The sequence below is a fragment of the Etheostoma spectabile genome, chromosome 6 (genome assembly GCF_008692095.1).
Source record: "Etheostoma spectabile isolate EspeVRDwgs_2016 chromosome 6, UIUC_Espe_1.0, whole genome shotgun sequence".
Lineage (NCBI taxonomy): Eukaryota > Metazoa > Chordata > Actinopteri > Perciformes > Percidae > Etheostoma > Etheostoma spectabile.
In genome coordinates, this window is record NC_045738.1 from 10,184,495 (window position 1) to 10,211,230 (window position 26,736).

A 26,736-nucleotide genomic window follows, 5' to 3' on the forward strand; every position below is an offset into this window, starting at 1 on the left:
TCTGTCTCAACATACCAGGAGGAGCAAGAAGAGGAGTGATGGACCTACACATTTTACAGTAAAGTCATGATGCTATCTATTCAAACTCCAATAGGATAACAAAAAGGAATAGCACAAGCCAAAGAATGTTTTGAGGTTTCTTTTAGGACCAATGTCATTTCTGTGGAGTTTTGTCTGATACTTTTTCAACTTTTATATAGTTTCTACCTATTTATATCAACATTTAATAAAGAAGAAGAGGGAGAAAAAAAAGGTGTCTACCAGCATCATCTAAAGACTACAAATTACGTAAGTATGGAATGTAAGTTACAAACTAATATTTAGTGTTGTCTATACTTATGGAGGTATTTATGGTTTAAAGTTACAAAAATCAAAGAGAGACAATGTAGTTGTTTGAAACTCATTGAAGTTTAGTTGAAATGTAACTTTTTTTTAAATCACTTATGACTTAAAATGGACATAATTAAATCTATTAAATCTAGAAATTTGAAAACTAATAAATCCATCCAGGTAGGTCTTTCTGGTTTGACACACATAAAGGCATGCATATTGAAACACTAATGTATTGAAAATCATAAAGTAGTACATATAGAGTGTTGGTTAAGCTCAACTGGTAAATAAAACATAAAAAAACAATTAAATAGCGATTACTGGTCTCTGACTGGAGCTTGTGCATTTAATCAAATGTACAATTTCATGACTACACAAAATGGCTCACCAGGAGGTAACCAGTTCTATTCAGCTTGTATCATGTCGATATACAAGCCAAACGTTTTACTTTAACTACAGAGAACAGAAAGGCTGACTCCATGAGATCAAGTGTGATTTATTTGACATACCAGAATGTACATTATGAAAAGCTGCTTTATAAACACAAGAGGCGAAACCCTCCTGTAATGAATGAATCAATGAATGAGTAAATACTCGACAATCTCCTGGTATCATTCAGAAACTCCATAATTAGCCCTAATTAGTTTTGGTTAATCAACTCATTGCCATATCTCATTTCAGGGTATTTTGGTAGCTTGTGATAAATTTACTTTCAAAGTAGTAGGCCTACTTGCAACACTGGAAAGTGGAAATGTTTAACGGCAGCCTTTATAATTATTCCTGAGGAAAAGTATTTATCAGAATATAAAAAGTGTGATTAAAAAGAGCAATTTGATAAATTAATGTTGCAACAGTTTATCTTCATTTCATCTTAAAATTCTCACATGCAGTACTCTGGAGTTTGATTGGGTTCTTAAGACCTTATTCCATGGTCTGGATGAATTCTGATTGGCAACATTAAAACGTGATATTCCTACTAACGAGTTCTGGTGAAATAGACGGTTTACTGTTCTAAATGAATGAGCTACATTAAAGTTCCCATGGCATGAACATTTCACTTTATAAGGTTTTTTTAGCATTAATATGCATTCCCCCAGCCTGCCTATGGTCCCCCAGTGGCTAGAAATGGCGATAGGTGTTAACCAAGCCTTGGGTATCCTGCTCTGCCTTTGAGAAAATGAAAGCTCAGATGGGTCGACCTGGAATCTTACCCCTTATGAGGTCATAAGGGGCAAGATTACCTCCCCTTTCTCTGCTTAGCCCGCTCAGAGAATTTGGCCTACCCATGAGAGAGAGACATGGTTTTCAAAAGAGCAAAGTGGCAGTTGGTCAAGGCCACACCCCCAGCCTCCACCTTGCCCCCCCTCCCTCCTCAAAAGCTACAAACTCAGAAATGGCACATTTTAAGGAAAGCTCATTGTGGGACTGGCTCTAGTGGCTGTAATTCTGCACTAAGGCTGAAGTTTGGGAAAGAGACTTCAGATATGGTATTAGGGGACAAGAAATGTCTATGTAAAAGCATCCAAAGAGCACCATGTCATGGGACCTTTAAATAATGAGAAAATGTGAATCTGTTATTATTTCCAATGTGTAGCCTAGTCCTTCAATTTTGCCTTGAATCTTGCTAGCATAACGTTATCTTTCTGGCTCGTAGCTGCCTGAGCCAAATGGTTCTATGAGCTCAGTGAAATAAGCTGATATCAACCCTTCAATAATGGACCCCTCCTCGGGCATTAACAACAACAACCTGAAACGCAAAGAAATTTAGGCGCTCTGTCGTCAATTGCACGATTTGATATACCTGGATGAGACGCATGGGCGGAGGTTTCAGAGCTCCCAACACCGCCCACTCTGAGTACCCTGGAAAGCAAAGCATGCACTCCCTGTTGTAGCTAACTGTCCGGTCGGTACCATTAGCTAGCTAACCTTATGTTTGCGAGCAGACAGGATGGAAAGCAGCGATGGGTGAGTGTTGAGTGCTGTCTCTTAATTAAGTTCACCGTGTGATGTGTCTTTGATGACACCATGCTGTTTGTTTTCCGGACACCTGCACCAGTCAGTCAATAGATAGACTTTCTCCATGCTAATGCTAAGCTAACAAGCTAGTCTGCTGTTATGTAGCTAGCTGCATGTATGTAGCTAGGCTTCAATTTGATGTCTTTTAGCTGCTCTGCTCGCCCAGATTATTTCTCAATAAAGTACCAGTTAAATTAAGGTGGGTTAAACTAGCAGTTACCCGGTCTGCCGAGATTAGCTAAATTGGAAAACATCCAGCTAATTTAACATCATTTTGCCTTTAAACTATCCCTTTGTTGTGCTAACCAGTAGCATGCGACTCTCCAATTCTGACTCTTGCAGCGTCAAGATTACATTAACACTGACTAATTGTTTTTTTTAAGTATATAATAGCCATGTGCCACATCAGTAGCAACCTAACTTGTTTTAGGTTGGGAGAGCAGTTACTATCAGCCTCTGTGTGCTTGGGTAAACAGACGACATCAACATTAGTAGTCGGGCTAAAACAGAGGAAGCAGTGTTTGGTACACACGTGTCACCCTGTCTAGTGTGCAAGGTTCAACCTGCAGCCCAACTCAGTAGATGATCTCAGTCTGCATTGCATGCATGGATGCTTCACATGAAGTGATGCAGTGCCTCCATGACAGTCACATTGACATGTAATTAAGGCAGAAATAAGTAGGCCTAATGTTTTTTTCTTGGAATCGATTACTGACAAATATCAGCATGCTTAGCGATATGTATGTAAATCATATATAAAATAATCACACTGCTGTCAACAAACAATGACTTGTCTTTCGGTGTTGTGTATCAGATCATACTCTTAAAACGTGCAAGAATGGACACTGAATTTCCAGAGATTTCATTTACAACAACAGAGGTACATTTTTTAACAAATAATTGATTCAATGACTAGTTGCTTTAGAAGTAATAGGATATATTTACCAAAAGGTGATCAAATAAATTAAAGTCATATTTTTATTCTGTTGCTTTGACTGCGAAGTGACATGCTGGTAGAAACTACAGAAACAAAACATCCTGACGATGTAAATTGTACGGGTAACAAATTGGAAGTAGTGGTAGACTAATACAGTAGTCATTTTTAAACAAGAATTTGCTATGCAATTAATCATTTAAGAATGAGACTTAGAAGACTTGTGTAAGTATTTTAAAAATCCTGTTTCTGTTTTTTTTCTTTCTTTCTCAGAATGGAAGTGGATTGCTGGGACCCCAATCTCGAGGAAGAGCTGGGCATTTCTTTGGATGAGCTAAAAAAGTGGATTGATGATGCCGTGGAGAATAGCGAGATTGTGCAGAAGAAAAAGGCTCAGCTGACAGAGCTGAAAGAATGGGTAGAGAAGAAAGAAGAAGAGGAGGCGACAGCCGACATGCTTCTTACCAATGCCAACAAGTAAGTAGACATAAATATTTTCCCAAAGTCTGTTTATTTTATTTATTTAGTCATGTGATTTTAATCTATATACAATACTTTTACAAAGACATATCTCTTCTTTATTTTAGTGTAAGATAAACCTGGAGACACAGGCATGATTTATAAAGGTAACACATGTAGAACCACTGTTCAGAACTTGCACATTCTTCGTCAGCTTCAAGCACACCATAACAAGCTGACGTAGGTTTTTAACAACAACATAGAATCAATCATTTAGTGCACACAACATCCAACAGATGGTGCTCTGCTAGTGCTACAAATGATTACATTGTTTGTATTTCTTTAACTTTTCATAATGTAAACTAAAATATTTGTTTTTTTTAATATTTAGCCCAAACTACATCATATTGTGTCATACATCATGTAAATTTAATTTTGTGAAGCACAGTAGGCCTGCACGATTCAGGGAAAAATATGAATCATGATTTTTTTTTAGCTTAGAATTGATATCATGATTCTCTGCCATGATTATTTTCTTGCAAAGTGTTTATTGCAGACATGAACCATGACAAAACAAAACAAATTGGCAGGACCAAACGTAGATTTTGTTTGGCACCTATACCACATTGTGCATCACCACAAAGCCCGTAAACACAGAGGCTTCAATGAAGAGAAGGGAGAGCCTTGCAGCGTTTTAAAACCTATTTTATACAGTCTGTTTATAACTCAAAGAAGAAAGTAGTAGCGTTTGTGATGCAGTCGGCTTGTAAAATGAAATTTTGAAAAAATTAGTGAACAGGGTGAATTGAGATTACGATTTTATGATTAATTGTGAAGGCCTAAAGCACCGTCAGATTTGTTTTTCACATTTTTTGCTACCCTGATGACAAGAATCAATGATTGTGGGTGTAATGTGTGACAGTGGGCTGTGTTCTGGGAGGCATTTTGTTCCTTTATTGGATAACGCTATTTGAGGGATGACAGTAAATGAGGGAGAGAGAGATGTCACAAAGCGTTATTCTCTCCTGATACAGGTTACAATACTGTAACCAATCCAAAATTTGAAATTTTTAAACCTCAATGTGTGAAACTGCTGGGAGTAATTTTTATGTCGAGGTGAAAAGAGACCAGGTATTGCAATAGCACTAAAAGAAAAATTTGAATCGGCTGTTACTTAATGAATGTGGAAACCCAGAATTCACACATTGACAAAGAAACTGTATTTAATGGAATCGGTCATATCATGGCCGATACACAACCTGCTTATTGTTGCTACTAATCCACCGGTGGAGGATTGGTGCACCCGTGATTGTACAATTCTTGTTTTTGTCTTTAGAGCTTACATTTTCTCTCCACACTCTTCCTCAGATCCTTATTGGAGTGTGAGAAGCTTGTGAAGGAAACTTATCAGAAGAACGGTCTTATTTACCGAGAGAGCAGCTCAGAGGATGAGGGGGGCGGAGGAGACAAGTTGTTCTCTGAGGTCATCGAGATAGACGATGATGACGACGACGATGTCATTGCTGTTGGCTGTTGTAAGTCATACTTTCATTTACAATTTCATTGCTACTGCAACATAAAAACAACCAGGTTATTAAATATGTTCTGTTCTTTATAATGTTTCAGTGGTTCCTCCAAAGATGCCTGTCACTCCTGGCAAAGATCCAGTTGTAAGAACAACAAAAAGCTTAATTATATTGATCTGTGTCTACACTTCATTGATAAATGTTTGTTGTGTTGTCTGATTGCGTGGAGTTTAGAGGTGTTGAAATATTGTTGTAGCCTTTTGGACTTTCTGGCCCATCTTGCGGTGAGTTGAATCATGCGGCATACCTTAGTTAAGGTGATACCGTAAGATATTCTGTGCCACAAGAACATACAAGTAAACATTGTCTTCAACATCTACTTTTCCACAATCTTGATTGATTGATTTGTTTTTAAAACCTTGTTTTGGAAAACAAAAGATATTGTGGGTTTGGCCGCAAAACATTATGGAGGGGTATCACTGCACAGGTTACGCAGATTATGATGTCCTATTTATTTATTTTACCAGTTAAAAGAAGTCTCTACAGCGCTACAGAAAACCTCCCAGCAGGTGCAGAAGTTGGTCCAAATTGTCAACAAGCCTTCAGTAGGTGGTCCATTGCTCCGATCTCCATCACAGCCTCCATCCCAGCCAGGTTAGCACACACATACTTTCTTAGGTAATGTTACAAGCATCATACCTGTCTGAAAGTATATTTGATGCTAAATGAATGTATGGCTTTTCCTATCCTCCAGCTACTCAGGCTTCAGTGCCAGCCGTGTTTGTATCCCAGGTTCTATCTCAGTCCATGACCCAGCCCAACCCAAACATAACAGAAGATGAGCTCAGAGTTGGGATGACTATTCTGGGAAAGAAACGCACCAAGACATGGCACAGAGGTGCCCTCGTTGCAATTCACCCTGTTGGTGTGTAACCTTAAACCACTTTTAACAATTAAGGTTTCCTTTACATATTATTGGTTATGTTATGTACAGTCTTCTATGCTTGAATCTTCCTGATCTGCCATCTTTAACACAACACATCTTCTGTCTATATTCAGGAAATGGCATATTCAAGTATAAAGTGAAGTTTGATAAAGGAAAGAGTTTGCTGTCTGGAAATCATGTGGCTTTCGAGTATAACCCCACCCTGGAGATTCTGTATGTCGGGGCTCGTGTAGTCGCCAAGTACAAGGATGGCAACCTTGTGTGGCTCTATGCTGGAATAGTAGCAGAGATGCCCAACAACAAAAATCGTATGAGGTGGGTGACAAAGCTAAAGATTGGACTTTTACATTTACAATGAACATGTCAGAGCTCACTGGTGGACAATAGTGTGTGTGTGTGTGTGTGTGTGTGTGTGTGTGTTGTGTGTGTGGTGTGTGTGTGTGTGGTGTGTGTGTGTTGGTGTGTTGTGTGTGTGTGTGTGTGTGTGTGTGTGTGTGTGTGTGTGTGTGTGTGTGGGTGTGTGTGTGTGTGTGTGTGTGTGTGTGTGTGTGTGTGTGTGTGTGTGTGTGGTGTGTGTGTGTGTGTGTGTGTGTACGTACACAGTGGTGCTCCTAAATTTATGAACCCATGCTGAAGTTGACTAAAAACAGGAATAAAAAAAAAATCATCTTTTCGTAAATTAATTTGAATGCACTTCATTAGAAAATTAGGAAAAATCCAATTTTTTTTAAAGGCCAGTTATTTCATGGACCCAGAATACTATGCATCCTGATGGAAAAATAGCCCCATATCATCACAAACCCTTCACCATACCTAGAGATTGGCATGGTTTTAGTTCAGTTAGCCTAATAGCTGGTCTGATTTGCATTGAGAGATGATTTTATGGAAAGTACCCCATGCCAATCTCTAGGTATGATGAAGTGTACGTGATGATAGGTTTCTTTTAAAGGTTGGATTTTTCCTAATTTTCTAATGAAAGCATTAAAATTAATTTCTATAAAGATGATTGTTTTTTTATCCTCCTTTTTAGTCAACTTTGGCATAGTTTCATAAACTTATGAGCTTGTGTGTGTGTGTGCGTGGGTGTGTGACATTTTACTTAAAATATAAAGTATTTGCAAATACTGATATACTGTATATGTAACAATGAATTGGTCAGGCTGTAGTTAATATCTTTTTTGTACGTTTTTCAGGTTTTTGATATTCTTTGATGATGGCTATGCATCATATGTTACACTACCGGAGCTCCACCCAGTTTGCCGACCATGTAAGTGTCCATTTCTCTATGTTCTCCTTCTCTCTTGTATTCTGTAAAACCCAGTAAATTCTACTTATTACGCAGCTGTAAAGCTAAGCTTTCTTAGTTGCTGTGTTTTTGGTTGGAAGTTTTGAGGGCCAACTTTTGGTAATAATGAGTAAAAGACTGAGTTTATGCTTGTTTTATACAGTAAAGCGTACCTGGGAGGACATAGAGGATGCATCGTGTCGAGACTTCATTGAGGAGTACATCACTGCATATCCCAGCAGGCCTATGGTGCTCCTAAAGGTTGGACAGATCATCAAGACAGAATGGGAGGGAACTTGGTGGAGGAGCAAAGTGGAGGAGGTGGATGGAAGCTTGGTCAAGATCCTCTTTTTGGTATGTCAGTGTAAGAAATTGGAGGGGGGAAAAGCCATCAACTTGTTGGACAGCCGAATAATAGTTGATTCATCAATACAGCAGTTGACAGCGAGTAAACTTCCTTTGTTGTTTTGTGTTGATCAGGATGACAAGAGGAGTGAGTGGATTTATAGAGGCTCTACCAGGTTGGAGCCAATGTTCAACCTGAAGATGACCACCGCCAACACCCAGGAGAAGAAGCTGGCTGGCCAGCAGCGGACAAGACCTAACATGGGTAAAGTTGTACATTTTGAACTTTAAATTCATGTCAGAGAGGCCCATTTCCACTACTGTAATTTTGTATTTTAAAAGAAGAACATTTGAAAAATGGAGAACGTTTTATAGACTTTTTGTTAATACAGTGTTTTAGCACACTCATTCATGTGTACTTTTAGTCATTGAACTTACCCTCCATTTCTCAATGTCTATTTCAATCTCCAGGGGCATTGAGGAGTAAAGGCCCAGTAGTTCAATACACCAGTGACGGACAAGTTGGTGCCTCTCCCGTTAAAACACCGCAGGCCTCAACCAGCCAGCCTTCACAGACACCACAATCACAACAGCGTCCTCAGCCCCAACAAACCCCGCAGCCCCAACCGCCCCAACAGACGATTCAGCCTCCTCAGCCCTCACAGCCTCTACGTGTTGAGTAAGTGATACTTTCTGAACATATACTAACACTAACACTACCAAAGACATTTTGTTCAAAGGTGTTTATCTTGCAAAAAAAGCTAAAGCTGTGGAATTATTTACCTTTTGATGAAACAATCTCTAGTATGCAACCATGTAACCTAAGGGCAGTCTTCTCAAAGTAAAGTCAGTATATTTTTATGACCCACTTAGAGCTCCATTCTTACAGTGACTAAAACAAACACTGAGAGGAAGTTCATTTTGCAAGAATGGGAGAAAATTATTTTGTTCATGTGAGATACTGCACTGACACAGCTGTTACCTTTTCCAATTTCATCAAATACTATGTTGAAAGACTTATCTGACTTGATAATTCCCAGTGGTCCCATTGATGCTTGTTATGGTAAGAGATGGAACAGGCTTGACATTTTCCAACAGAAAGGGGCAGCACAACGCTACTTTTTAACCTGGTGTCTTTAACACCTCTTCAAAGCTGCATTCATTAATGTGATTGGCCACTTGGGAGCAGCACAAGAAGCTGAAAACACAACATTGACACATTATGACTTTTTAAAAGAAGATAAACTTTTTAGCAACAGTTGCCTAGTTACACATTCAATTAAATATACATTTAATTCATACTTTGCACGTGACGTCACAACTACTAGCTGGCGAGCAAGAACATCAGTCTCCTAGCAACGAAACCTAGTAAGAATTATCTTGCCAGGACGTAGCCAGTTTTACTTTTATGAAAGTTTGTGTTTTGATGCACACATACTTTACTTAACAGACGCAAAGACACACACAGAGACACACAGACACGCTCCCCCCCCCCCCACACACACACACACACACACACACACACACACACACACACACACACACACCACACACACACACAGCAGGCCCAGTAGAAGTAGAAGAAATAATAAATAGCATAATTTTTCTTTTAGCAAGCATTGAAAATGGGTCCCACAGACCCGAACACCACACAAGGGTTAAGGTGGGAATGCTCATGCGGTTTCTCTCATGAGTCCACAAACATACAAAAGACAAAATGTTGTGAGTTGTGTTTTTGTTAACCTGCTGATTGTATTATGATATTCCTTCCTTTTTAGCTTTTTCAGCTCCACTAGCTCCTGGTGGAAATCAGAAAACATTAAGATCTTTCATATTACATGTTAGTTTGATGCTTTATTTATTAGAAAACATAAAGAAATCGATAAGCCCATGATTTGAGAGGAAGTGGAGACTTTTTCAAATTGGCTGTCTATTTCTCTCCTCGCGGTCTTCAAGCAATAAACATCAGATGGCAAAGAAGAGTACTTCTCCATTTGTCCCTGGTGTGGGAGGCACTCATGCCTCTAAGATCATGCAGTCTCTTTCCTCCAGTCCCAGCAACCTCTCTGGGTGAGTCCACATTATTGTTTGGTTTAATAAGTTGTGACACAGAAAGTTGTGCTGTTAAAAGTGATCTCATTGTAGACATTTTATGTTTTTAAATGTGATCTTTTTCTCTTTACCTTTTTGTTTGTCAATCCATAGTGGAAGAATGTTGAGTGTCCAAAATATTGCTACGCCCACTTTTACACAGCCGTATCAGAGACCGATGCCCCCTCAGGCTCCCGGCCCTGCTCCAATGACACACACGACGGCCATTATCCCACATCAGCCTGCGTACCGTGCCCCGACCGACCGCATCTTCTACCTGGCGCACACTTGTCAGCTCGCCTGTCTTAATCGCGTCCGACCTGCCAGATCAGACATGCACAGAGGAAAGAACCCCCTCCTCACACCTTTACTGTATGATTTTAGACGCATGACGGGAAGACGCAAAGTCAACCGCAAGGTAAATTTGAAGGAAGAGTAAAAGGAAGGTTGTGGATATTTGAAGCACTTGGCTAGAATTACTCCCTAAGGTTAAAAAATTCAGTTATACCCGATCACATCCTTGCAATTAATCTGAATTGTACAACGCTTGTCTCGTCTACCTCTCAGATGTCCTTCCACGTGATTTACAAGGCTCCGTGTGGGCTTTGTCTACGTAACATGGAAGAGATCCAGTACTACCTCTTCCAGACTCGCTGTGACTTTATATTCCTAGAGATGTTTTGTCTAGACCCCTATGTGCTCGTGGACCGGCCCTTCCAGCCACAGAGGCCAGTCTATTACATTCCCGACATCACTGGTGGACGGGAGGACATCCCACTCTCCTGCGTCAACGAGATCGATTCCACCCCGCCTCCTGAAGTAGCTTACAGTAAGAATTACATTGAGGCCATAACAAAGGAGAGATTAATTTGGGCCAGGATAAGACTACAAAATATTTTTTGTCAAGATTAAGCCAAAAAAGGGGTAACACCACAGATCAAGGTCTGTTTTCTTGGAGATTATTGTATACTGTACTGTATAAGTCAAAAAAGTTGCATGAAGCCTTTTGTGGCTCCAGAGAAACTTCATAACATTTGTTAAAATGACTCAAGTGATGTTAATGATGTGAGTCCGTGTTGGTTGGGTCTGTCCATCGTGACAATGTTATAGGAGTGCAGTGCTAAATCAATGGAGTCGTTTTTTGCTGAGTTGGCTGAGAGACATGGTAGACGTGCTCAATGCTCTAACTTGCTTTTAAACATTTAGCTTCTTGCTTCCACTGCAGATCTGTGTGCGCAGAAAGACATCAAAATAAATCAAAAAGGATTACCTACATACTGGCTTTTGCTGCCCTTATCTCCTTTTGAAAAATCACTCTGGTCTGATTTATTGTTTCACTCTTCTCTTCAAGGTAAAGAGCGTATTCCTGAAGATGGAGTATACATCAACACCAGTCCAGACTTCCTGGTTGGGTGTGATTGCACCGACGGCTGTCGAGACAAGTTAGTGAAGTTGTTTACCCATAACCCATCACTTTTTATATTTCTCCGACCGTTTATATCCTGAACACGTTTCTTTGTGTCTTTTGTTACAGGTCGAAATGCTCTTGCCACCAGCTGACTCTTCAGGCTACAGGTTGTACACCAGGGGCACAGATCAACCCAAATGCCGGATATTTCCACAAACGATTAGAGGAGTGTCTCCCCACAGGGTCAGACATTGCATTTCATCACTCTACAGAGAGACTAATTTCCTCTCAATCCTCATATTCTAACAAGCAAATATTTACTTTTGAATACAACGGCTAATTTGGTCGTCTCTCTCTCTCTGTCTCTCTCTCTCGCTCTCTCTCACAGGATCTACGAGTGTAATAAGCGGTGCAAATGCTGTGCTCAGATGTGCACCAACCGGTTGGTGCAGCACGGCCTGCAGGTGCGTCTCCAGCTCTTCAAGACCCAAAACAAAGGCTGGGGCATCCGCTGTCTGGATGATGTGGCCAAGGGCTCTTTTGTCTGCATCTATGCTGGTAAGAACAAGGAAACAGACTTATGGGAATGTTTTTTAAAGACAGGTGATGGAAAGCAGGCACACATGCACACATCCTCATCACTTAATTTTTTACCACGAAACAACAGATGACTTGATTGCAAAGTGAGTTTTTTTTCTTTACCTCTTTCTTTTCCAATTTACCAGGTAAAATCTTGACAGACGATTTTGCCGACAAAGAAGGTCTAGAGATGGGCGATGAGTATTTTGCCAATCTGGATCATATAGAGAGTGTGGAGAACTTCAAAGAGGGCTATGAGAGTGAGGCTCACTGTTCGGACAGCGAGGGGAGCGGCGTGGACATGTCAAGGTTAAAAATCCAACCATCCGCTTTAGTGTCTAACCCTGTGGGGAGACCGCTCAAAAAGGATGATTCCAAGTCAAAAGGTGAGAGATCAAAGTGGTCTAATGGACCTTGGGAGATCCTCTATGGTGTGTACATTTGACCCCAGCTGACATTTTATCCTCATTCTTCTCCACTATATATATTGTTTTTAATCTTTCGCAGCCCAAAACCCAAGCTCATCAGGAGACAGCAATGACGATGATGACAAGGATTCAAAAAGTGAAGATGAAAGTGACAGTTCCGACGACACGTTTGTGAAGGAAAACTACTTCTCTTCTAGCTCTGTGTGGAGGAGCTACACCACACGTGGTCAGGCCAAGGGCAACAAGGAAGGTGAGCTGGTGGCATCTTTAGGAGATGTGGGAAGTGGTCAATGTTCAGTGTTTTTGTTTAAAGGAATAGTTGGGCATTTTGGGAAATATACCTATTTGAGGCAGGTTTGTTTAAATTATCAATAAAGGTTAAGAAATAACCCAGCACATTCTTTAAAACCACAACTTTTTTATACAAATAAAATAAACAAGATTAAATGTGTTATTCAGTGAGATTTAGAGGAGCTTATAGGCAGATTTGGTTACAGTTGTTCAAAACCAAGGCTAGGTGTTTTTTCCCTTTTTCCAGTATTTATGCTAAGGTAAGCTAACAGGCTCCATTTACGTTACAGACATTGCAGTATTGATCTTCTCTTCTAATGAAGAGCGAGAAACAGAATAAGTGCATTTACAAACATTTTGAATAATTGCTTTGAATATCATATAAAATTAAATAATTCCGTTATGTAGATTAAATTGGTTATTTCAAAATATATTTGTAGATTAATTGATGTTGAAAAAAATGTCTACTTGCCTCCCTAATCCAAGACAGTTTCACTCACATTGCATTTATGTTATACTTTCAGATTTTTTGAGATTTAGTCTTTTCACACACCTTTCTCCTTCCTGGTCCAGGGAGTCAAGACAGTAAAGATGGATTAAGTGCATCTGCCAAAGGAACTGATGACGAGAAGCCGCTGTCCATGCCAGAGGAGATGGGGAAAAACAAAGTGGCTTCCTGGCTCACCAGCCAGAGTCTAAAGAAGGTGAGTACAGAGGAGATAAAGTAAGAATATTTTGAGGAACTGAGCTCTGTGTGCACAGCCTTTTTTAAATTATTGCAGTATCTCTCACAGAAATGTAAATGTAATCCTGCTGCTTCTCCTCACCAGACCTCTGTTATCTTTTGTAAGAGGATGAGTAGTAAAAGCTGGCTCTTATTTTTTTTTTTGATTGTCTTGCCAAATTATCATTAATGTTTTTCTGTTTTCCATCACAGGAATCTGGAGACAACAAGAGGTGTGTTGGACTTGCCAAAAATATGCTTAGATACGGCAACTCTATGATCAATGTCATGTAACATGTTCGATTGCTGTTAAGAATAATGTTTCTGTTTCTTGCAGCCAAGTGAAGTTAGAAACAGGAAAGAAGCAGGATGTGATGACTGTTTCTGACAGTGATGATGTTCAGACCATCAGCTCTGGATCTGACGACAACAAGGAGAGAGAAAAAGTCCCCACGGGTGAGGAGAAGAGAAGGAACAAAACAACATATTTACACCAGACTTATAATGACTGCGTGGTTTTGACTGTTTTCCCTTTTTGTATTGTCTTGGTCCTGCTGCTGCTGCTGCTCTGGCTTAGGCGTGACTAAGAAGCAGGTTGCAGTGAAATCTACACGCGGCATCGCCCTAAAGAGCGGCCATGGGATGATGGTGAAAACAGGTGCACCTGGAGGCGGGGGAGGGCCGGGGGGTCAGGGAGGAAAAACAGGACAGCAGAGGCAGTCTGGGGGTGGCGGGGACAACACTCTCAAAAGCACTCGTCTGTTCTTTGATGGCGAGGAGTCCTGCTATATCATTGATGCCAAGTTGGAAGGAAACCTTGGCCGTTACCTTAATGTAAGTGTGTGTGTGTTGTGTGTGTGTGTGTGTGTTATCTACCGGATCTCAGTGTATGGCCCTTTGATGTCACTGAAATTATGCCCCTATGTATCTATCTTTTATTTGATCATCTCTGTCTCCTCTTTGGATTACAGCACAGCTGTAGTCCTAACCTTTTTGTCCAGAATGTGTTTGTGGACACACATGACTTGAGGTTTCCCTGGGTGGCGTTTTTTGCCAGCAAGTGAGTTTTGAAATCAATTTTAATTAAATTAGATTGTGTTATGAGTTAATGTCAACATCAGGAGCCACAGAAGAATGATGCTAGGCTTGATGGAGTGTTCAGACTGGAATCAAACTCAAAGAGTAAGCTTTTAACCAGGAAGTGATCACATTAACCTTTGTTATACAGTAGCAGCTCCAGCTATTAGTCCAGGAGAAGGCATTTATTACTGTAAAAAATCAATGCAATGTATTGTCTTGATGTTGACATATGGACGAGCTTTGTCCTAAACTCACTTGCCTGCTTGTGTCCTGGTGCAGACGGATTCGGGCCGGCACAGAGCTGACCTGGGACTACAACTATGAGGTGGGCAGTGTGGAGGGGAAGGTGCTGCTCTGCTGCTGCGGATCCACCGAGTGCAGGGGAAGACTGTTGTGATCTGCAGCCATCATTGTCTTCACTGCCTCTGCTGTATGTGTAGGAAACTTAGAGAACCCATTTCCACATTGTAACCTTTTTTTATTTTGTATTTTTAAGTTTAACTATGGATTTTATTACAGTTGTTGTCATTCTGTTTTTAATTATGAACATGGTTCCTGATTTTGTCTCATTTTATCCATGATGTTTTACATTACATCTGAATAAAATGCAACTTTCTTCAATGACTCAAAGCTCCCCCAACTGCTCTTTTGTGAAACAACATACAGTAGACCTTAACAAGAGACGAGTGATGAAATTAAAAATCCACAGTTAAATAGCAAATGTAGAAGCAGAGGTTGTCTTCACAAATACATAATTATAATATTTTTTATCACAGTAGTGATAAAATATTTATTGCTGCACAAGCATTATCTGGAAAATATATGTAATTATTATGTCATTACTAGTATTTTTCTATTCTATTAAATAAGATGTATTACCGGAACGTTACATTTCTGCATATAGCCTATGTAATACCAATAATACCAGACTATTTCCAGTGGCTCACAGCCCTGACCAATCGTCTTCTTAAACTAAAATAAACATTCATCTGCTTTCACACGTTGGACTAAACCCGCTCGGATCTAGATTGATATCTGCAATTCATTAGCTTTTTAATCAGTTTTCCGAAAGATTTTTTAAAATGTTTTACTACCCCACAGTTTTGAAGAGGCATACAGGATGTTTTTCTACAGTCTGGTGAGTAAAATCTTGTCTTTACGGTTTTAAACGGATTTATAACCGGGGAAGTTATAAAATGGCCTACTCATAGTACGTTTTTGACACGGGAGCTAACGGTATTATTAGCCCGTTATTAATGGTTAATCTCTTAAACGGGGATTATAAGTGATTATAAGTTTTTACAGACTCGACTTCAACGCCGCTGATTTATTAATTAAAAGTATAGTACATTTTGGGCATAACACTATTAAAAGTCCACCTTAACGCCTCCATCGTCCCTCAAACTTCAGAGTTTATGCCCCAATCTTTCTATTAATCTCTAAGTAAAGACCCTACTTATCAATTAAGTGGCACAAATACTTTCATATTAATGTAAAGACTGATTGAGATGTGTACCTGTTTCCCTTGGTCTGATAAAGGCGTTTTAAGGCAGGATTCACTTCACTTTAGACATTTTGTTCCTAAGTGAAGAATTTTCCAGCGCGAACAACCGACGCACTATTCTTTTTACTTAGTGATTTTAAAAAAAATATATTTTATTTAATGTTTTCCCCTATTAAAAACCTAGATTTCAGATTCTCCATTATATAAACCACACGCACTTTTGGGGCCTGCACATCAGGCCACGCTCAGCAGGAAAGAAAGCGGTGCAGGTGCATCAGAGACAACAAACATCAGGCAACATCGACGCAGCAGCCAAAACAATAAATCTAAGAAACCTTTGAAGTTGCCTTTTTATTTATTTTATTTTTTTAATGAAAGACATCAGCTTTGAAGATGAGATGAAGGTCAAAGGTCACATTTTGACGAACGGGGAAAGAAATGCATGTAGGCTTGTAGTTGCAGATATGACACACTTTCATGTGATTATTTGTTCAATTCCCATTTTCTTGAGTGACATGAGTGTTGTCAGGGCAGATTGACCAAGGTTTAAAATGTTAACATAATTTAGGATTTAAGCGGGGGGAATACAACTATTCACACAGTATTGCACTATGCATAATGAAAATTAATATGCTCCTCAAAGAAATGAAATGTTTGAAAAAATATTACTGACCTATTTTAGCCTGCAAGACGTGTTTTTACACAATTCTGTTCGGTTTAGGGATAAAACACAAATGAATAGTTGCTATAGTCCTACAATGGTAAACTGAGCTCGCAGTTTATTAATGTGAAGCAGGAATATAGCAAAAAAACATTTGAGACCTCAACACAGATGCATTAGAAAGAAGCCACCAGAGAGGGTGGTGTTTGATCTCTGCGCCCATGTACCAGTGCTTTGTATGTGCTTCCACCCAATCTAGTCCCAAGTCAATATCTGCCTAGGAAATCGTCTGTTTGCTATTTGTAATCGTAAATATGCAGGCCAAAAGAAGTATTTAAGTTGTTGTTTTTACTCACAACATGCTAACTGGCAACATAGGATTCCATTTACCACGCTAAGCTAACCAGGGGCTGAAGGAATACATGCACTGAGACAAAATTGTGTTGGCCCACCCATCTACAGCTAGGGGTGACCGTGATAAGCCAAAACACAAACCGTGGCGTATTCCTTTAAGATAGGTAGGGGTCCTAAATGGACTCCTTCAGTGCTCCTTTACTGATCACGTTCACATTTAATAATGGGATCATGTGATCATTTTACTGCTGCTGCGAGTAAAATTGTATGTGTGTGTGCATGCTTGTGGTTTGTTGAGACAACTTTACCTAAATCCCATTTTTTTAGTGGTTGCTAGTACAGATTACCTAAAGCTCTGATGAAGCAAGATCATGTCAATGCTCTGTGTCCATTTCAGGCTGGTTGCTACAAAAGGCATCAGTGTTACTCGCCGGGATTTCCTAAAAGTCAACGTCAAAAACACCTGGTAAGAAGTGATTTTAGTCATCGTCACATATTTTCAGTTGTCTGAACTGTGAATCTGTCCAGTTACAATGTAGCTAATGCCCGTACAGTGATGACATCATGAACTACGTGCTGGAGCAGGTACCACCCCCTCAGCCTGGTCTACCACGACCTCGCTTCTCCCTCTACCTCTCCTCCCAGCTCCAGTATGGCGTCATCCTCGTCTACCACCGCCAGTGCGCTATTCTCCTGGGTAAGAAGTTGTCAACACACTGGAGGAAAGAAACAACGTGCATTCGTTCTTGACTTTGATCTTTTGTCCTTCCAGCTGAACTTCAGTCCGTCGTGAACTATCTGTTGAAACAGAGCGCATCCCAGAAAATTGATGTGGATGAGCACGGCAGGTAAGAATACATGCTCAACATTTCACACATTTGTCAGCTCTTACAAACACAAAGTCAATCCTGTTTCTTCCCGCTGGGCCTCGTGTTGGCTTTCAGACATGCCCTGGACGTCCCTGATGCCTTGTCTCTCCTGGTGGAGACAGAAGGAGCTCTTGACCCTTTATTTGGAGTGATGTGCATGGGAAAAGCCATGCCCAGTCCTAATACACTGATACAGGTACCCAAATAAGAAAGGAGATTTAACATTTGGTAGACAGTTGAAAATTATGTAAATATTAGTCCTGATAAAATGAGTGTATAAAATCTGTGTACTCTTCTGTGCCTTTCAGATGGGTCCGGAGTATCTGAGAGAAACCTCTCCTGAGCATCCTGAACGGCCCAGTCCAACTTCTGCTGTTGCACCAGAGAGTGGTAGGATGACACCATGTGCTGTAATGTTATGAATATAATGATCTCTTCAGGGCTGTGGGTTATTGCAGCAGCGGAAAATAGAACGTACTGTGGGAAATAACTCTTTAATTAATTACCAGATAAATGTAATACAATTTTGAAACAAAAATAAAGAAAAATATTATTTAATATGGGCTAACTTGGGCTATATTGAACAGATAATACAATATTAGATGAACAGAAAGACTAAGTAAAGCACACTGTAGATCATTTAACGGACATCAATTTTAGATACAAATATACTGAGGGAAGATTGTATTTAACGTACTTAGGAACCACATTAAGAAAAGATCCATATTGTCAGGTATAAAGAAAAGATTACAGCAAGCATGTTTTAAATTCTAAGTAAAGAGAAAACACAAGGCCTGTCCTGATTATTTGATTATCACTATTAATAAGATGTCAGCTGTGCAGCTTAACAGAGAGCAGCTTGATTAATTGTGTTCATTCCTGCTGGTTTGTGTAGATGTTGAAATCCTAGGTAATCTGGATTTTAACAAAAATATTAATGTCACCCATATTTTCCTCAGGGATAACTGCAACTCCAGAAACCATTACTCTGAGAGAGACAGAACCTGTCGCCATCCCTATTGCTGAGGTAGAGCTGTCAAAAGAAGCTCATGCAAAGAAATACATTTTTGTATCCTGCTGGTCTTCCCTTGCATCCATCTTTCCCTCCTCTCTTCCTTCTTCTCTCTGCTAGTTTGAGGGTGAGGAGCTTATCGATCAGTATCCAGAGACAGTTGGCTTCCTCTTGGACCAAACGGATAACTTTCCAGAAGGTGTGTGATAAAACTAGGAGCTCCTTTCTCTTGTTAGACAAGGATGACATGAGATAGTTATATTTTTTCTTCCCGAAACTTTCTCTAACAGGAGAGTTGGAGATGCTAAGAGAAGAAGTGACACCAGGAGAGCAAGAGGGGGAGATGGAAAGGGGTTTAAGAGAGGAAGACCTGGAGAAAGAGAGAACTAAAGAGCTCACAGGATCCTCTATCGAGTAAATTATCCAGATTTTCATGGAAACATCAGCAAAAACACATACAGATCCACACAAGCACACTATGACCGTGTTTCTACCTGTGCCAGGTTACAGCCCACCACCCTCTCCATTGAGAAGCCTGGACCCCCCTCAGACCAGCTCACCCCCGTCTCTATGCCCGTCCTCCCCTCCCCACCATCTACAGTGAAGGAACGTCAAAGACAAACTCTACAGTCAGAGGTGCCAGCTTTATTTTATTTTATTTGTTTAATTTTATGTGCAAGCACCACAATGTCTTTTTAGATCAAACTCACATCGATAAAGTGGCGGGAGGTTTGCTTTTGAATAACTTTTTCAATCTACAGTTATAAAGTTATATTGCACGGAAAGCTGTATCATGTGATTGCTCCGACAGTTTTGTTGTCATTACTTAGAATTCCTCATGGGAGGCAGAAACTACGCACTATTGTTTTAAACAGATTGAGGTCCAGTGGTTAAAATTGGAGGGGTATTGCTGATGAATAAACAAATGTCCAGCTGCAGGGATGAAAAAAGGGATCAATCACAGTTCTGGTAAATTTACTTCCCACTGCCCTCCCATGCCCAGGATGTGCTGCCTCCAGAGGTGAGGAGGAAGAGGAGGAGGAGGAAGAGGCAGCTGATCTTCTTTGACCCGGAGACGCAGATCCCCCAGGAGGTGCTGCAGCAGCAGATCAACAACCCTCTGTTTGAGACTAGGTCTCCACTGTTCGCACCGCCTCCTTCTCACAGGATGCGCCCGGCCGCTGAGCTCCTCCAAAATCCCTGCCTGCCCTGTCAGTAACACGCCTGTAAAAAAAAATACAGATCTCATTTCTTCTGACTGCCATGTTGTCCCATAAACTCTGAACACCAGCTTTTTTTCATGTATTGCCCTGGAAAACATTTTTATTTAGACCTTAAAACAATCCAACAGATTTCCTGTGAAATACAACCCAGTAGCACCAATTGTAAAATGTGAATGATTATGGGCTGTTGAGGATGGTGTCTCTAAAGTGCTATAATGATATAAAGTGTTACACATTTATCACTTTTAGTTTTTTTCCTCAAACTTCTCACACTCCTCTGCACCTCCTGCTATTTTGAAAGATGTGACTTGACTAACCTTTTCAAACATAAACCTCAAAGCAATTTCTCCCCTGCAGTCTTGCCTGACGAGGTGTTGTTTCTATGGAGACGGGCTGCAACCATTAGGCCTTTCTCAGGCTTGGACCAGCAGGTCGGGGAGAGAGGGCCCGAGTCCACCGACTCTGAAAAGGAAAGAGAGCGCGAGATTGCCGAGGTTGCCGAAAGAGAAGAGGGGAAACTTGAGCTGCCGAAGGAGGTGTCGAAGGATGTTTGTTTGTTTATTTGTTTGCTGATATCGATATCTGTGAAGCTTTTTGTGCAGCGAGAAGACTGAATGAGGAAAAACGGATTGTGTTTGTCTGTGTGGGTAAATATAGGTCCCCAGAGATGTGGCAGAATCAGAGAAATTGGATTTTTCAGGTAACCCTTGTGTAAAAAGAAAACTATCACTGTGCTGTGGATTTAATCCAGTTGACCAGGGACAGACAGTCTGTGTTTAACTAGGGGTGAAATAGCTCTCCTAAATGTGAAGTGGTTTGTGACCTCCTTGGGGTGGTCAGAGGCCAGGGTTAGGCATGTGGCACTTATTTTGTGTGTGTGTGTGTAGAACATGGTTCACTGCCGCTGGAGGGCTCCAGCCAAAGGGAGGCGTCTCGAGAGATCATCTCCCCTATGTTCACACCCGACAAAGAATGGTAGGTGAACATAGAAAGATATGTAAAGTGAGTGAGTGCAGTAATGCTGACGTGCATATGTGTGTATGTGTGTTGGCAGGTCCGCTGTCTCCAGGTCTGTTTCTACACTGCAGGACATCCCAGAGGTGGTGGATGAGTTGCTGGGGAGCGCTACAGATGGGTCTCCTCCCGGGTAATGACCATGGACGCAACACCATCACTAGCCAGTAGAAACTCAGAGCTGAGAATGTTGTTTTTCCATTTGGTTAACTTTGGAGATAAAAATATGATTATCTGCTTGTGTTTTCACATGTTTAGGCAGCTGCTGGATTTGCCAGAGCATGGAGATGCACCTGTGCTGTTTCAGTCTCTTCTGCCTCCAGAGGTCGACCGCAGAACTGTTAGCAACATTTTTCAGAGGCTCCTGGGTAAGGCATCAGTTTCTGTTATCCAATCATCCCTTTACCTGTGTTGAAATCATATTAATGTTATTATCAACAAAAAGCTCTGTAATAAATGTGTGGTCAGTGAGTTATGAGATCTGACTTTCGGTTTAGAAGAAAGTCTGAGTCGGGTCTTTGAAAATACCAAATGGTGTCACAGGTGGAAGCTTTAATAATGAGCTGGCAGGAGCTGAGGGACTAATAACTCACAGGGGGTTCATGGACAAGGGTTCATAGGAAAATAATTCAATTTTAACCAAACCTAGTTCCAGTCAAAGTTTAAGTAATAATTGCTTTGTGAGCTATTATCCAGATGTTCCCTACCTTGATCTTTTTGTGTTAAATTGTGGGTTTATTAACGGCAAAGGAATGTTTTAAACGCAGTGTTTGTGACTTGTCTGCAGAGACTCTATCGGCCAAGAAACTACGTGTGGAGCAGAACGAGCCTTATGGTGACATATTAATATTTCCTGGATCTAACTACGAAGAGGGGAATATGGATTTTTGATGTGTACACGGTCACCCAACTCCCCACAAGCCTCCAAAACAAACATCATTGTTCAGTCTGATAGAAGATTATTTGTCTGTTCTTGACACTTCCTATGTTCACTTCATCAGAGAGAAAGAAACATCTGGATTTAAACATTATCATACAAGACAAATATGCATAGAAGTCAAAGGTTTGGTTATTAATCACTTCACAAGATTTGTCATTGCTGTGACCTGTTCACATGCTTTTAGAACCGGCGGGTTCATATAATTTCCAAAAGCAAATCATTGGTCCCTTTTGCTACTGTGACCAACAAGTTTTATTAACTTTATGAGATTTCAGATGAGTATTTTAAATATTTTTATGATTCTGTTTTTTCATATTTTTTAAAGACATTTCCTCATGTTAATCTGCATAGAAAGAAAATGCACATTGTCTGTTTAAGTTATGTGTCCCTTTTGAACATGAACTACAAAATAAAAACTTCAGAAGAGCTCTGGCAGTTATTTCTGTAAAGAAAGCATACACTGTATATTGAAAGGTATGTGTAGCATGCAGAGCAGGACAGGTGTGGCAAAACATGTTGCCGGGGTTAAGGAGGTGCAAGGAGGAGAGTAAGAAAGTTGAGTGAAACTGGATCTCTCCTCCCCCTGACCACATCTTGATTCTCCTCTTAAGACTTTCTCAGGGGGTTGTGACTGAAGTTTATTATTAGCAGTTGTCTGAGCTCTCTCTTTCTCACCCTCTCTATCTGTCCTCTCTTCGTCTCAATTCTGCCTGTCGCTTTCTGTTTTTGTCTTGTTCACTTGTTTGATTTCTGCTTTTGTTTATTCCTCTTAAGCTATTTTCTATTCTGTCCGTTTTGTGGCTAGTTGTTTCACCTTCACTTCTAGTTTTCATTGACAACATTGCTATATTTGACTTTGTCACAACTCCATGTCCTGTAGTCTTTTCTGTGCCACTGCTTTAATATTGTGTTGACTGTCCTTTGTGCTTTTTTCTCTCTGCAACTCTTAGTCATCTAGTTTTGCTGCTTTTGCTTCACCTGCCTCTCTCCTTCACCATAACCCCCCTCCATCATCTTCTCGTCTCAAGTTCTTCTCATCTCTGAGGAACTCTGCACTTCTGCATCATGGGGAAGACAGAGATGTGCTCTCTCTACAAGGGCTTTCTGGACTGTATTTGCCTCTGTCTCTCTGCAAGTATCTCAATTCTTTTGTGCATGTATTTGCTGTGTTTTTGCTATTTATTTTTTTCTGTCACCTCTGCATTGTGGTTGACTTTGGCCTGAAATCATCTGCACTATGTGGTGAGGTTTTATTCATAATTTTGTATTGAAGCTCCACAAATCAAGTGAAGACCGTGTGTGTGTTTACATGTGTCACTTGCTTTTGTGCATGGTCTATCTTTTGGCCTGTGTCCTGCAGTAAGTCTGCACATGTTGGGCTTCTGATATTAATAACAGTTTCAGAATGCGGATGGAAATAGAGCCTCAGCTCCTCCAAAGAGGCTAGAAGTCGTTTGACATTTCTTATTAACCTCCTTTAGAACAAACTTAGGTTGTCAGGATCAACCCTGATGTAAAAGCTTGCATTCTGGAGGATTTTGTTTTATCACAACTGCATTCAGAGTCCACAGTTATAAAAGAATGCTCGAAATTTAAAACCGTTCAATGCAGATTTGTTACTCTGTTTGCATGTAAGTTTGAATGCATCAGTCTTAGCCAAGGGTAAATCCACCCAATGACGTTTAAGAGGTCAGATGTCACTCTGTGTCAGAGAGGCACAGAGGCAGGTTGATTTTTTCCCATTATTTATTTTTTGGCTCCACCTCGTTTCCAGCGGAGCAGCGATGAGGCTGCAGGCGACAATGAGAGGGACACTGAGAACGGTCACCTGATCTACAAAAGCGGAGACGTCCTCGAAGACAGATGTAGGTGTCAGTTGAAATTGTTGGCAGCTTTTATAAAAATGCTCCTGCTTTAACTCCACCTCTATTTCTTACAGATGAGATAATTGAAACTTTAGGTGAGGGGACCTTTGGGAAGGTGGTCCAATGTTTGGACCACTGCAGGTAACTTGCTTCATCTAATAATGAAAGTTGGACCAATCTGCAACATGTGTTTATTGCTTTTAAACATTCCTCAACACACAGAGGAGGAGGTGGAGTTGCTTTGAAGATCATTAAAAACTTGGATAAATACAGAGAAGCAGCCAAACTGGAAATCAATGTTCTGGAGAAGATCAGTGAGAGAGATCCAGATAACAGACAGTAAGTAGTTTGTAATTTTGACTCGTTTTCTGTCTTTTACATTTCATCTATGTTTTTTCCCCCCTAATAGTCACTGTGTCCGGATGGTGGACTGGTTTAACTACTACGGACACGTGTGCATCACTTTTGAGCTGCTGTCTCTCAGTACCTTTGACTTCTTGAAAGCAAACAACTTCCTGCCTTATCCCATTAACCAGATCCGACACATGGCCCACCAGATTTGTGACGCTGTCAGCTGTGAGTCCAACATGCATCACATCAACTGTACCACTTTTGCATTTTTGTCTGGTATCTCTGGATCAATGGCAGTGATGACAGTAATTATTAACAAGTGTCCCACTGATACGGTATGTAGAGGGTGACTGTGACGTGAAGATGATTGTGTTTCTAAAGTGAAAGACAAACACAACTAAGGCTGTGACTTAGTTATTTTTCATTCAGTTTTTTTATTATACATACGCTATCATCATGTCTGATTAACAAAAAACTCAACCAGACGGGGGCGTTTGCTCTCTACTGTTAAATCTACTTTCCATCCACTGCAGTTCTCCATGACAACAAGCTGACTCACACAGACCTAAAGCCTGAGAACATCCTCTTTGTCAACTCAGGCTACTCCCTCATGTACAACGCTGAGAAGGTAAACAACTGCAGGCATGACGGCTGGGACTTTAAGGGGTGATATAAAATCCGGATGTTAAGTAAGGAGGGATTGGAGGCAGATATTGGCTTTGCGGTATGCAAACTTTGGTCAGCAGAACCTGTAAAACCACCCACATGTGTTGGTTACAGGTGCACATATTTATCCAGGTTGTGTTTGCTGACCTCAGCGCAGCAATGTGTGGCATCTTTGATGAGATGTTTTTTTTAGTTGTTTTTTTAAACCCTGAATGCTATAATGAAAAGAATTCTAATTGTGACACGAGCAGTGAGACAATCCAACAGGTTTGAACTAAACCCCAAGGTTAGCCAAAACTATTTAAATTAGAAAACCAAAGCACACGGTATGGTTATTACACAATTTGTGTTTCATTGCAGTTTTCTTTTGCAGACGTACTGGTTAAACTTTAACCTATCATACTTAAGAGAAAAGGAAATACGCTTATTCTTTTTATTGCTCAGAGGTTGATGACCACTGCCATATGTTCTATGAATATGAAGCTACTTATTAGTTTAGCTTCACTTATAGACTGGTAGCAGCGGAAAAAACTGTAGCTCTGGCCAAACAGTTGGCTTGTTTACTTTCTGTCTTCCTTTAGAAGTGCAGTGAGCGGAGAATAAATGACACCACAGTGCGGCTTGTTGACTTTGGCAGTGCTATTTTTGACCACGAACACCACTCTGCCCTCATCTCTACACGGCACTACCGAGCTCCAGAGATCATACTGGGTAAGAGATGTTGATTTAGACCGGGGAGCTGTCAGGCCTGTTTAGTTGTTTTGAAAGTTTTGTCCCTCTTCACTCTCCCACAGAGTTGGGTTGGAGTCACCCGTGTGATGTGTGGAGCATCGGCTGCATCCTGTTTGAATACTACAAAGGCTTCACACTGTACCAGGTCACGATTATATTGTTAAAATTACAGCATGCTGAAAGTGGTGTGATTTGGATCTTGTTGACGTGATCTTCACTTTTAGACTCATGACAATAAGGAGCATCTTGCTATGATGGAGAGCATACAGGGACCAGTTCCTCAGAGAATGATTCAAAGGAGCAGGTAACACACACTCCTGTACACACAAACACACATGCAAACTTTGTCTGACAAAACTTAATTTTTCTCACAGAAAGCAAAAGTATTTCCACCGTGGGCGTCTCGACTGGAATCAGTGCTCCAAGGCCGGACGCTACGTGAAAGCCAAGTGCAAACCATTAAGGGTGAGCTGAGACAGGAGCAAACTGTTAACTGTGAGCCAAGTACATGAACTCCCTTGAACAACTTGCTTCTCTCTTTGTTTCTTCAGAAGTACTTGTTATCTCACGGCACAGAACACCACCAGTTTTTTTACCTCTTAGAGAGGATGCTGGAGTATGAGCCCTCCACACGCATCTCTCTTTCCTCTGCCCTGTGTCACCCCTTCTTCCTGCCTCTTCATCATCCAGGAAGGAGTCAAACCTGGAGGAAGAGCTGTGATATGAGCAGATGAACCTAAATAGAAAACCGACTCTACGAGGATCACACCAATGTATTTCCAAGTTTTAGTTTCTCAACTTCAAATCAGAAGATCTTAATTGACAGAAGGGCTTAAAAAGTTATTGTTATAGTGTGCACAATGTTGAAGAAGTAGAAGAAATACTGTATGTGAGAAATCTTTTGTTTTCTGGAGGTAATTATGCCATGAGCCCAACAGTAATATTCCCCCGATGCAGTTGAGACCAGGGTGGTGGTGAAAGAGTAGAAGATTTGGATGGATGTGATCTGGAGCGAGGTTTTGAGAGAGCTCAGTGGAAGAACTCATGGTACAGGAACTCATGGGACACACAGGAGGTGAATGAGGTTGAGGTGGGTCATGGCA

General features: G+C 40.6%; 3 protein-coding genes across 6 annotated transcripts; all 3 read left to right on the forward strand.

Annotated features, from left to right (window-relative positions):
- The first annotated feature begins 2,033 nt into the window (after positions 1–2,033).
- setdb1b (SET domain bifurcated histone lysine methyltransferase 1b) lies at positions 2,034–15,066 on the forward strand. 3 transcript variants are annotated; one of them, XM_032519055.1, is made up of 26 exons: positions 2,174–2,295; positions 3,161–3,226; positions 3,554–3,757; positions 5,108–5,274; positions 5,366–5,409; positions 5,793–5,919; positions 6,020–6,190; positions 6,325–6,526; positions 7,405–7,478; positions 7,660–7,850; positions 7,977–8,106; positions 8,313–8,520; positions 9,798–9,911; positions 10,047–10,350; positions 10,500–10,761; positions 11,284–11,374; positions 11,467–11,583; positions 11,729–11,898; positions 12,066–12,305; positions 12,427–12,597; positions 13,212–13,342; positions 13,576–13,595; positions 13,700–13,818; positions 13,940–14,196; positions 14,334–14,422; positions 14,722–15,066. In XM_032519055.1, the coding sequence occupies exons 3-26, from the start codon at positions 3,555–3,557 to the stop codon at positions 14,837–14,839; spliced, it is 3,720 nt and encodes a 1,239-aa protein (XP_032374946.1). In that variant the 5' UTR covers positions 2,174–2,295; positions 3,161–3,226; position 3,554; the 3' UTR covers positions 14,840–15,066. The 3 variants fall into 3 exon arrangements, with proteins under 3 accessions (XP_032374945.1, XP_032374947.1, XP_032374946.1); XM_032519054.1 differs by lacking the exon at positions 3,161–3,226 and having other exon boundaries at positions 2,034–2,295; XM_032519056.1 differs by lacking the exon at positions 3,161–3,226 and having other exon boundaries at positions 2,034–2,295; positions 12,066–12,287.
- Positions 15,067–15,384: 318 nt separating this feature from the next.
- LOC116691443 (meiotic recombination protein REC8 homolog) lies at positions 15,385–22,361 on the forward strand. The gene is made up of 17 exons (XM_032519057.1): positions 15,385–15,580; positions 17,359–17,427; positions 17,516–17,658; positions 17,734–17,809; positions 17,906–18,026; positions 18,139–18,220; positions 18,790–18,857; positions 18,963–19,041; positions 19,133–19,256; positions 19,346–19,478; positions 19,846–20,053; positions 20,423–20,601; positions 20,723–20,765; positions 20,953–21,040; positions 21,120–21,212; positions 21,338–21,447; positions 21,867–22,361. Exons 1-17 carry the CDS (start codon positions 15,525–15,527, stop codon positions 21,968–21,970), a joined length of 1,776 nt encoding a protein of 591 aa, XP_032374948.1. The 5' UTR covers positions 15,385–15,524; the 3' UTR covers positions 21,971–22,361.
- Positions 22,362–22,686: 325 nt separating this feature from the next.
- clk2b (CDC-like kinase 2b) lies at positions 22,687–26,501 on the forward strand. 2 transcript variants are annotated; one of them, XM_032518443.1, is made up of 11 exons: positions 22,687–23,150; positions 23,794–23,884; positions 23,959–24,025; positions 24,107–24,223; positions 24,294–24,460; positions 24,769–24,863; positions 25,483–25,612; positions 25,696–25,778; positions 25,858–25,937; positions 26,008–26,098; positions 26,185–26,501. In XM_032518443.1, the coding sequence occupies exons 1-11, from the start codon at positions 23,085–23,087 to the stop codon at positions 26,365–26,367; spliced, it is 1,170 nt and encodes a 389-aa protein (XP_032374334.1). In that variant the 5' UTR covers positions 22,687–23,084; the 3' UTR covers positions 26,368–26,501. The 2 variants fall into 2 exon arrangements, with proteins under 2 accessions (XP_032374334.1, XP_032374335.1); XM_032518444.1 differs by having other exon boundaries at positions 23,134–23,261.
- The last annotated feature ends 235 nt before the right edge of the window (positions 26,502–26,736 follow it).